General features: G+C 42.9%; 1 protein-coding gene across 9 annotated transcripts in view; it reads right to left on the bottom strand.

Moving 5' to 3' along the window:
* Positions 1 to 1481: 1481 nt before the first annotated feature.
* Positions 1482 to 11818, bottom strand: part of LOC111982641 (NADPH--cytochrome P450 reductase) — a 34314-nt gene continuing 23977 nt past the window's right edge. For all 9 annotated transcript variants that reach the window (XM_024014241.2, XM_070433918.1, XM_024014244.2 and 6 more), the window contains 13 exons: positions 8450 to 8578; positions 7863 to 8012; positions 7155 to 7279; positions 6744 to 6833; positions 6525 to 6623; positions 6148 to 6264; positions 5853 to 5971; positions 5320 to 5501; positions 4743 to 4892; positions 3780 to 4047; positions 2945 to 3090; positions 2392 to 2477; positions 1482 to 2236 (listed from right to left, as the gene is read on the bottom strand). In XM_024014241.2, the coding sequence (XP_023870009.1) occupies positions 2092 to 2236; positions 2392 to 2477; positions 2945 to 3090; positions 3780 to 4047; positions 4743 to 4892; positions 5320 to 5501; positions 5853 to 5971; positions 6148 to 6264; positions 6525 to 6623; positions 6744 to 6833; positions 7155 to 7279; positions 7863 to 8012; positions 8450 to 8578 (1806 nt within the window). In that variant the 3' untranslated portion in view covers positions 1482 to 2091. The remainder of the gene's footprint in view (positions 2237 to 2391; positions 2478 to 2944; positions 3091 to 3779; positions 4048 to 4742; positions 4893 to 5319; positions 5502 to 5852; positions 5972 to 6147; positions 6265 to 6524; positions 6624 to 6743; positions 6834 to 7154; positions 7280 to 7862; positions 8013 to 8449; positions 8579 to 11818) is intronic.

Below are 11818 nucleotides of genomic sequence, written 5' to 3'. Positions count from 1 at the left end.
ATGAATAAACTTGACTATTTATTTAATATTTTTTATTCATTTTAAAAAGACATGCCAAGTTACATTCATTCAGTTGAGACACATATTACTTTATAAAATGGAATGTGGACAAAAAAGTAACAGGAATGGAATCTATGTCTTCACAGAACATGGTTTCTCTCCAATATTTTTTGAAAAATGTCAGTGAAGTGAACAAAGGGATGCCAAATTTAAATGGGAGACAGTTGAAAAGAGGTGGTAGAAAGTAAATCTCGACAAGTTTGAGCAGCATCCGTCACATTTAACATCAACAAGTCAGTTAAGAACAAATTCTTATTTTCAATGACGGCCTAGGAACAGTGGGTTAACTGCCTGTTCAGGGGCAGAACGACAGATTTGTACCCCGTCAGCTCGGGGATTTGAACTTGCAACCTTTCGGTTACTAGTCCAACACTAACCACTAGGCTACCCTGCCGAGTATTTAAGTACAGATATGCATATTATTTACTCATCCCCGCCTTCCAGGCTTACTTGTTTTTTCTATGTCAACCATTTGCATTTCCATCCGTTTTGTCACCAAAGCCCCATATACTACCCACCACTGCGACGGGTATGCTCTCGTTGGCTGGCCACTACATATTCGTCACCAAACCCACTGGCTCCAGGTCATCTATAAGTCTTTGTAAAGCCCCACCTTATCTCAGCATAGCAGCACCAGCCCCTAGCACGCGCTCCAGCAGGTATATTTCACTGGTCATCCCCAAAGCCAACACTTCCTTTGGCCGCCTTTCCTTCCAGTTCTCTGCTGCCAATGACTGGAACGAATTGCAAAAATCACTGAAGCTGATCTCCCTCTCTAACTTTAAACATCTGCTGTCAGAGCAGCTTACCGATCACTGTACCTGTACACAGCCAATCTGTAAATCGCACACCCAACTACCTCATCCCCATATTATTACTTGCACATCTATCACTCCAGTGTTAGTGATAAATTGTACTTGTAATTATTTCACCTCTATGGCCTATTTATTGCCTTACCCCCTTACTCTTCTACATTTTTACACACTGTACATAGATTTTTCTATTGTGTTATTGACTGTACGTTTGTGTAACTGTGTTGTTTTTGTCRCACTGCTTTGCTTTATCTTGGCCAGGTGGCAGTTGTAAATAAGAACTTGTTCTCAACCTGGCCTACCTGGTTAAATAAAGGTAAAATTTAAAAAAATATGTTTTTACATTTGCATCAGGTATACAAATTCTACAGGGAACCTAAAAATCATTTTCATTGATATTTAGAAAGGCAGTCTCATGGAAAATAAAAGCCAAGAATTTCTCCTCAATAGAGGGATTGACTACTTAATTACACCATGATTCTTTTTTCATGCCTTGCTAAAGGTTACTGTGATTGATTAGAAATGTACAGTAACATCCTCATTGCATAAAAGGCTAAATATCCCTTATCCAAATGCAAAAGGTAAACAAACACTAATATTTTCAGTGACTGATTTCAGAGACAAAAAGATCTCACTTTTTATTTCACAAATCAAAATATTTATAATGCATTCTGAATACCCAGATTAGGTCAACTTCCTAAAGAAAAGACTTGCACCGTATGAGTTTTGTATTTAAGCCCACCCCCCCCACTTTGCACCGTACAATTATGTACAGCTACAATATATCATCTCACTCACGATGTCGACAAATGTGATACTACATTTGACACTGCCAAACTGATGGCCGACTGACATGAAATATCAAATCAGAATGGAGGATAACCAACCATTATTGTGGTGCATGAAGGCTTGTGTTGCTCCATGGAAATAAAACAACCAGAGATGACGGCAGCGATATCCTTCCCCGGTGGTCACAAATCTTGGTCCCGGAGAGCTACAGGGTGTGTAGGCTTTTATTCCAGCACGGCACAAACACACCCATCTGAACTAATCAAGGTCATGATGATAAGCCAATCAATAGAATCAGACGTTTTAGTGYTTGGCGGAAAACAAAAGCCGGCACACCCGGTAGCTCTCCAGTACCAGGGTTGGTGACCCATTATAACCATTACTGACACAAACTGGCACAAATAAAGGATGTGGTTGGATCCTAGGGGTTTTAGCTCCAGACGTCCTGCGAGTACCGTCCCTTGGTCATCAGTTTCTTGATGTAGTCGGTGGCCTGAGTGCGTGTCATGCCGCCCAGCTCCTCTGCTATCTCATAGAAAGCTGTCTGCACATCCCTGGCCATGTTCCGCGCATCCCTAAAAACAGGAGCATTTCTCTATAAGACATTTGTCTTTTAACACTTGTTTGAGGATTTTGTGAATTCAGGAGTGCTTTCAAGAAATATGTAAATTCAATTTCGAACAACTTTATTGCCATGGGGCAAATGTTACTGGAGAGGATCCTTCCTTACCCGCAGATGTATATGTGTGCGTTGTCTGTGTGGATCTGCCTCCACAGGTCCTCCTTGTTGGTCCTCAGGAGATGCTGCACGTATACCTGGAGAGACAGTGAGAGGAAAGAGAGATCTATCATCCTCTTGAGCTTCCAGTCTCCTTCAAGCAAAAAACTGATCTTGCAAAGAAACGCATTCCTCTTTCCTCATGAGATGAGGCAGCACAAACTCAATCCCTCAGGTATCCTCTGAGGGCTAGCCTAGGACTGTATGGAGTATGTGTTGACCGTCCCCACTAATAGTACACCTAATGGTACAGAATCAGACAGGTATAGATAAAAGGTCTATACTACCAACAACCATGATCGGCAACACTCAAGAACGCTATGGAAATAGGAGTACAATTTTGTCTTGGTGTCCCAACTGCAGGGTGTGTAGGCTCAGATAACAATATGGCTGTATGGTGGCCTACGACTATCTAGTCAAATTCTAGCTACCAGAAAAGTACTGTTCACCATTTTAAATAAATGTTTAAGGTCCTAGTGCTGAATAACTAATAAAACAAGTATACCTTTTGCTCCTGGTCCCGAGAGAAAGCGATGTTGAGCTTCGTGATGACACCCGTTCTCTCAGCCTCCTCCAACTCCTCCTGGTACAGATAGTCCTCGTTCTTGTGCCTGCAGCCAAAGTACAAGACCGTCTCCCCCACCTCCTTGCCTACAGGAAAAWGCAGACCAATTGGCTTACTTGTATCCATACAAGACCATTAAGGTGCTTTATTTTAGTCAATGTCACACAGAACATGACAACTCATAAAGAAAGACTATGCAGCATAACAAAACAATCAGGAAATCGACACACCAGCAGCATACCACCCTGCATACCACTGCTGGCTTGCTTCTGAAGCTAAGCAGGGTTGGTCCTGGTCAGTCCCTGGATGGGAGACCAGATGCTGCTGGAAGTGGTGTTGGAGGGCCAGTAGGAGGCACTCTTTCCTCTGGTCTAAACAAAGATCCCAATGCCCCAGGGCAGTGATTGGGGACACTGCTCTGTGTAGGGTGCTGTCTTTCGGATGGGACGTTAAACGGGTGTCCTGACTCTCTGAGGTCATTAAAGATCCCATGGCACTTATCGTAAGAGTAGGGGTGTTAACCCCGGTGTCCTGGCTAAATTCCCAATCTGGCCCTCAACCATCACGGTCACCTAATAATCCCCAGTGTACAATTGGCTCATTCATCCCCCTCCTCTCCCCTGTAACTATTCCCCAGGTCGTTGCTGCAAATGAGAACGTGTTCTCAGTCAACTTACCTGGTAAAATAACGGTAAAAAATAAATAAATAAATAAACATACACAAAACATTTCCATGCATCTATGCCTAGCTTCTATTACGGCGTCTACCATGTACCTTGCTGTTTCAGCCACCCTCGCTCCTGGATGAAGCCCATGAAGGGAGCGATGCCGGTCCCAGGACCGACCATGATGACTGGGTTGCTGGCCTTGAAGGGCAGGCGGAACTGAGACTTGCGGATGTACATGGGGACTGTGGACTTGCGGCCGTTGTCCGCAACCAGTTTGTTCTTTAGCCAAGTGGTGGCCACTCCCTTGGTGAGGCGCCCCGTTTTAGTCGTGTACTCCACTAGCACAGCACAGATGTGGATGCTATTGGGGTGGACCTACAAAGAGAAGGCATCATTAACCACTCTTTTTAGAACACACTATTGACCTACAATGGACGCTTAAAGGTCCAATGCAGCTGTTCTCAACTAAAATAAAACAAAATTAGCTTCTTAGCAAAGACCAATATGTCAAACAAGAATTTTGCTAGGACTGTCTGGAAGTGGTTTGAGTGGGGAGGGGGAAACTGAAAATGTGCTGTTATTGGCAGAGAGGTTTGGAATGTATTGGGCTATTAACGAACTTACCAGATGGTGATGTCACCATGGAAGGCCAAAACTCCCTCCCACAAAACAGGCCRAAATTTCAGGCTCTCTTTTAAAACAGCTCTTACACTAAAAGGGAATTATCATAATTTTCCCACTTTCAAAGTATTATTCCAACCTCAGTGTGGAAATATATATAAAACACAGGATGCTAAATTATTTGACTGCAGTGGGCCTTTAATAAAACTTGGTCGTTTGACATTATCTGAATGTACTTCCTAGTGGAAGACAGCATCCGCTAAATAACTATTGTAAATGTAACATGAAAAATAACTGTATTGACATAGGAGCTAGGGTGTGGGGTCATTAGGGGTGATGTACTGGCGTATATTCACTAGAAATCATACGAAATAAATGCCTGCTTTAGTTTTTTCTGTTGCAAAACGTTTTGCTACAGTGCATGGATACACCCCTGTATATAGGCTCACTTTGGAGGAGGAGGCAATGGAGTAGTAGCGGGCCTGCAGGCGGGGCATGAGCTCACACAAGTGGTCGATGGGAGGCCGCAAGGATGGCAGATCCTCCAGGATGGCCAGGATGTTCCTGTTGTCTTCCAGCACAAATCTCTGGTACAAAGCCTAGTGGAGACCACAACAACAACACTCAGCTGGGATAACATGGAGTAGGTAGRAGTTGCCCTTAACCACTGATCTGTAGTCAGGAATCTGAGATACATGAGGGTCAGATATATTTACCATCCTCCTAAATTGGTTAAGGTTGGCGTTAAAATGATCCTAGATCTATGTTTAGCGGAAACCTTTCACATGGTGTTATAGGCTTATCAAGGTTGAGCTCAATTTCATTTAAATTCAGTCAGGAAGTACATTTAAATTCTTATAAAAAAAAWTCTCACTGCTTTCTGAAGTTTGCTTCCTGAATTGACCCCAAGTCTGACGCTTAAGCGTACTTTCCCACTACCAATAACCCATCTTCGGTATGTGGAGGTAATCTTGACTACTTTGATTCAAATAGGAGTAGAGTTAACACGGTGTCAGAGCCACACACCTTGCCCTCGGGAGCAGACGAGGCCATCTTGTGCATGTTCTCCTGGTCCTTGGGGTCGGTGGCGTACTGGGCCAGCTCGTACAGGACGTTGGTGCGAGGCGGATGGATGATGTCCAGGTAGTGGGTCAGAGCCGTACGGTAGGTGGTGGGGCAAGGGAATGGGTGCTTCTTATTGGACTCCTCTGATAAACGGCATCAAATAACATCACATTAACATTGGTTATACATTAAGGGACAGTTTCCCAGACACAGATTAAGCCTAATCTTGAACTAAAAAGTAATCTCAATTACGCCTTTTATTTTTAGTCCAGGACTAGGCTTAATCTGGGTAAGGCAAACCAAACCTAAGACTTAGAGTAATAAGACAGTTGGTGAATACACAAAACCTTCTTCTGCTTCAAAAAAAGTAAATACAGTGAGAGTAACATTTCAAGAGATGTCCAAACAGAATGTGTGTGTTTAAGGATCTTCAAAAGACATTGAGAGATATTCGGAGGACTGAGTCAAGGTGTTGCGTCAGGTCAGTGCCGTACCGTCAAGGTTATTGAGAGAAATAACCGTATCAAGGTCCACGCCAAGGATCTGTCCCAGCTTGTTCACGATCGCCGTGTCATTGGTGGGATATACGGCAACGTGGTCTCCCGACTCATATCTACAAAGACAGAATGACAAAGGGTTTTTTCTAGTTATCTTTCCACTATGTGAAAAGGCATAATTACATCCAAGAAGTGTAGCCTATTCCTTTTAAGGAAATACTGTCTGGGAGGTAGAGATAGATTGGTAACTATACAGAGACAAAGTTACGTCTCTCTTGGCTCTCTCTCTTACCTAATCTTGGAGCCTGTAATGTCGACTTCAAGGTGCATGAGATGCCTGTTGCCTGCTTTGTTGAGCTTGCGGTTAACAATGACTGGAGCCAGGAAGGGGTTTTTTGCATCAAAAGGCCTGGGGGAAAAGGATCAATAGAATTTCAAACCAGTGAACTGTGCACAACAGCATGCAGCGACAACATAAGGTGAATCATAGAGGTGAACATAGATGGATGAAGCAGTGTTGCACTTTAGCATTCCAACAAGGAAATCCCCTTTAGCTCCACTAGGGGGCAGTAATACTCGTTTTGAGTGAAATCTATAAAACATCATTTAAACTCTGTAGCAGATAATGATTGTAATGATAAGTGAAGAGGATAGGGTAAAATAACTCACGGTTTCTGGGTCTCAAAGCTCTTCAGACTCCCCAACTCTCCTGTGTACACCTTGTTCATGTTGATGTCATTGTGCTCCTTGAGCTCGTACTGACGAATGCTAATGTAGAGCGAGAGGGCCTACAGTTAATCTGCAAATCGCTCCTGCCATACTCTTTGTGTGTGTGAATTGTGGAGGGACATTTTTCATGTGAAAAAGACAATAAATTGGGCTAAGTACCTGGAGTCCTCTCCTGAAGCCTCCACTCCAAAGTGCTCGCACATGGCTGGCCAGAACTGCTCCCTCCATGTCACAAAGTCCTCCTCCAGGCTGAACAATGAAAAGAAGCAGAAAACACCCTCTTATTTTGATCTCGACATCAGGGGTCTGAAAACATCRGTCACACTTTGATTCGGGAGTGATCCAAGGTTATGTACCAATTATTTCTCCTTCCTCACAAAGTGTGCACTCGTTCACTTCCCTCCACTGATTTGAAAGGAAATTGCTGGTATAAGAAATATGGTGGAAACTTCCATTAGCCCATGCCTCCACTAATTCAACGCCTTTAGATTTGTGGGAAGTAGTAAACAAGTGCACTCTTCAGGAGAAAGGAGATATTGGGACGCACCCCTCCAACGCAGCCTCACTCACTTGCCGTCGTCGTCTCCCATGCCCAGGTCGAAGACCCTCTTGGCTCCCAGCTCCTCCAGCCTCTTGTCCACATACGCTCCCATGGCATTGTAGTGTTCATATGTCTTGTTACCCAACGCAAACACCTGCAGGGAGAGACATGTCAACATCAGTTCAACATATTCAATATAAGATAGTATCCTATATACACAATATTTAAAACACGCACACAAGACACACAGAGACATGCACACACACTGAATGCAAGCTCCTGCTGCTAGTACATTGTGAAAGTTTATCATCTTTCACTCAGTGTAATTAATGCTGTTTTTTTGGTCTAGGACAGAAAGACAATGGCAGGGAGTGAAAGGAGCCCAAGTGACCATTCAGAGTGCCCGGCCAGATTCACTTAAGTCAGAAGTTAAATTCTTCACCCCATTGAGGGCAGGACCGTTGGATAGACCCCGACAACGCCCAACCAGCCAGGATGGCACGCATGTCAGCTATGGCTGAAGCCAGAATTCAACCAAACACATAAAGCCTATTTCTTGCATGTTGTCATTACTCATCTCGGTCTCGCACTAAAGTTCATCGATGTGAAATACATTTGCCAAGCGTTCACTTTCAAATGTGTATGGAGCCAATATACGTGTTTCTCGGGCAAACTCTGTCCCTGATTATGAATGACGGGGAGGAGAAAGAGAGCGAGAGAGACAAAGAGATACTCACTGTGTAGTTGACTCCATTCAGTTCCCCGTCACTCTCCTGCAGCCAGTCATAGAAGTCCTGGGCGTTGTCTGTGGGGTCTCCCTCACCGTAAGTGGCCATGCAGAAGATGGCCAGGGAGTTGTCAATCTCAGCCAGACGGGACAGCTCACACTGTGAATTAAAAGATGCCAAGACATTATAGAGATTTGCTATTACACAGGCTGTACGCCATTCAGGGTACTAGTAGCTTTTCAATTGTAAAGAACAGGTCCTTGGCTCAAGAGACTAATACTGATCTGTGCTATAAAGCCTGTGTGAAAAGCAAACAAACCATGACTGAAGCGAAACCTGGACCAGTGTGAGTTGCGGGTCCAAGACCCAGGACCAGAGTACCAGGTATTGTGACGTGGCAACACGAGTCGCATGGTACTTTTTGCCCGTTGTAAACAACCTAGCTTGCTAACGTCAGGCAGAATGCAAAAATCGCACCCAATTTTTGTAAAATTCTAAAACGATCCAGGAAACTGGAACCAGGGTACCGAATTTCAACGCCCTAAGATTGTTCCTTTGAACCATATAAACCCTGATATTGAAATGTCGTTAGTTACCATGTCGTATTCCTCGGGGTCGGCAGCCATACCCTTCATACCGTAGCGCTGGGCGTCTTTGGACAGCCGGTTGGCAAACTCCTCGCCCGTGCCTGTCTGAGAGCCGTAGAATACCACAATGTTCCTACCCTGGAGAGGGAAACAGCAGCAACAGTTGGAATGAGGGCCAGGAGTTTTTTTACTGACCACATGACCTGGAGCCAGGAAAAAACTCCAGGCCATAGTTATAACCAAATCCCAACCCACCCTGCTGCCATTCAACTTTTTGCTGTCCAATAACGAGGTAAAATACTACATTATACAAGTTAGAGTATTATGTTCTGTGATAGAATAAATACACTAGGAATAGCTTCCTAATATTTAGTTGCAACCCCCTTTTGCCCTCAGAACAGACTCAAATTGCCGTAGCATGGACTCTACAAGGTGTCGAAAGCTTTCCACAGGGATTCTGGCCCATGTTGACTTTAATGCTTCCCACAGTTGTATTTATATATATATTTATATTTATATTATATTTATATATATTTAAGTCATTTAGCAGACGCTCTTATCCAGAGCGACTTACAAATTGGAAAGTTCATACATATTCATCCTGGTCCCCCCGTGGGGAATGAACCCACAACCCTGGCGCTGTCTCTTATACACATCTAGATGTGTATAAGAGACAGGTACAGGTGACACAATATTCTATAGGATTGTGAAAATCCTATAGAGTACCACAGTGTGAGTCATAATACCCACAAAAACAGAGGTCAAACAGGGAAATAGTTATTCCACCATTCATTTCTCTCACTGGAGATATTAGAAACACATAAAATAAGGGTTTAGTGAAGGCTTACTCTGGTGTGACGTTTTGATAACCATGTAAATCTCTCTAGAACAAGCTGACTTGTATTTACCCCCCAAAAATGAAACGCTAATAAGCTGCTAATGTGGCTATCATAAAGAACTACAAATGCCACGATCTGGACGAGACTGCCAAATCGATTCAAAGGTAAGAATCTCTGGGTTAACTATGTTAGCTAAATGTACTATTGGTATTTATTAAGGATCCCCATTAGCTGCAAAATAAGGCAGTTTATACAATTTCAAAAACATTACAATACATTCACAGATTTCACAACACTGTCTGCCCTCAGGCCACTACTCCACCACATACAGTTGAAGTCGGAAGTTTACATACACTTAGGTTGGAGTCATTAAAACTCGATTTTCAACCACTCCACAAATGTCTTGTTAACAAACTATTGTTTTGGCAAGTCGGTTAGGACATCTACTTTGTGCATGACAAGTAATTTTTCCAACAATTGTTTACAGACAGATTATTTCACTTATAATTAACTGCATCACAATTCCAGTGGGTCAGAAGTTTACATACACTAAGTTGACGGTACYGTTAAACAGCTTGGAAAATTCCAGAAAATKATGTCCTGGCTTTAGAAGCTTCTGAWAGGCTAATTGACATMATTTGAGTCAATTGGAGGTGTACCTGTGGATGTATTTCAAGGCCTACCTTCMAACTCAGTGCCTCTGATTGACATYATGGGAAAATCAAAAGAAATCAGCCAAGACCTCAGAAAAAAAATTGTAGACCTCCACAAGTCTGGTTCATCCTTGGGAGCAATTTCCAAACGCCTGAAGGTACCACGTTCATCTGTACAAACAATAGTAAGCAAGTATAAACACCATGGGACCACGCAGCCGTCATACCGCTCAGGAAGGAGATGCGTTCTGTCTCCTAGAGATGAACGTACTTTGGTGCGAAAAGTGCAAATCAATCCCAGAACAACAGCAAAGGACCCTGTGAAGAAGCTGGAGKWAACAGGTACAAAAGTATCTATATCCACAGTAAAACGAGTCCTATWTCGACATAACCTGAAAGGCYGCTCAGCAAGGAAGAAGCCACGCTCCAAAACCTCCATAAAAAAGCCAGACTACGGTTTGCAACTGCACATGGGGACAAATATCATACTTTTTGGAGAAATGTCCTCTGGTCTGATGAAACAAAAATAGAACTGTTTGGCCATAACGACCATTGTTATGTTTGGAGGAAAAAGGGGGMGGCTTGCGAGCCAAATAACACCATCCCAACTGTGAAGCACGGGGGTGGCAGCATGTTGTGAGGGTGCTTTGCTGCAGGAGGGACTGGTGCACTTCACAAAATAGATGATATCATGAGGCAGGAAAATTATGTGGATATATTGAAGCAACATCAAGACATCAGTCAGAAAGTTAAAGCTTGGTTGCAAATGGGTCTTCCAAATGGACAATGACCCCAACCATACCTCCAAAGTTGTGGAAAAATGGCTTAAGGACAACAAAGTCAAGGTATTGGAGTGGCCATCACAAAGCCCTGACCTCAAYCCTATAGAAAATGTGTGGGCAAAACTGAAAACGCGTGTGCGAGCAAAGAGGCATACAAACCTGACTCAGTTACACCAGCCCTGTCAGGAGGAATGGGCCAAAATTCACCCAACTTATTGTGGGAAGCTTGTGGAAGGCTACCCAAAACGTTTAAACCAAGTTAAACAATTTAAAGGCAACGCTACCAAATACTAATTSAGTGTATGTRAACTTCTRACCCACTKGGAATGTGATGAAAKAARTAAAAGCTGAAAGAAATAATTCTCTACCATTATTCTGACATTTCACATTCTTAAAATAAAGTGGTGATCCTAACTGACCCAAGACAGGGATTTTTACCTGGATTAAATGTCAGGAATTATGAAAAACTGAGTTTAAATGTATTTGGCTAAGGTGTATGTAAACTTCCGACTTCAACTGTATCTACAGTACAAAACCCATGTGTACGTGTGTGTATAATGCACATGTTATCGTGTGTGTGTGTGTGTGTGTGTGTGTGTGTGTGTGTGTGTGTATGCATGTGTCTGTGCCTATGTTTGTGTTGCTCCATAGTCCCCGCTCTTCCATAAGGTGTATTTTTATCGTTTTTTTTGTTTACTGCTTGCGTCAGTTACTTGATGTGGAATAGAGTTCCATGTAGTCATGGCTCTATGTAGTACTGTGAACCTCCCATAGTCTGTTCTGGACTTGGGGACTGTGAAGAGCCCTCTTGTGGCATGTCTTATGGAGTATGCATGGGTATCTGAGCTGTGCGCCAGTAGTTCAAACTAGGTTTGCAATTTGGGCAATATTCAGAGGTGGAAACTTTGTGGAAATTAACAGAAATATATGCAAATTATTATTAATACCATTTAAAATGTAGATGTTTTTTGCATTGGATATATTTACCATATAATGGAGACAGAAACAGAAACATTAACCTTTTACCTAATCATAAGTAGACATAATTGCAAATGATTAAATCCTTCCAATAGAAACTTTAAAAACGATTTAGTTACGAATTGA

The sequence above is a fragment of the Salvelinus sp. IW2-2015 genome, linkage group LG22 (assembly GCF_002910315.2).
Source record: "Salvelinus sp. IW2-2015 linkage group LG22, ASM291031v2, whole genome shotgun sequence".
NCBI classification, from domain to species: Eukaryota; Metazoa; Chordata; class Actinopteri; order Salmoniformes; family Salmonidae; genus Salvelinus; species Salvelinus sp. IW2-2015.
The sequence above is the reverse complement of the archived record's forward strand: the minus strand, read 5'-3'. Positions and strand labels throughout refer to the sequence as shown.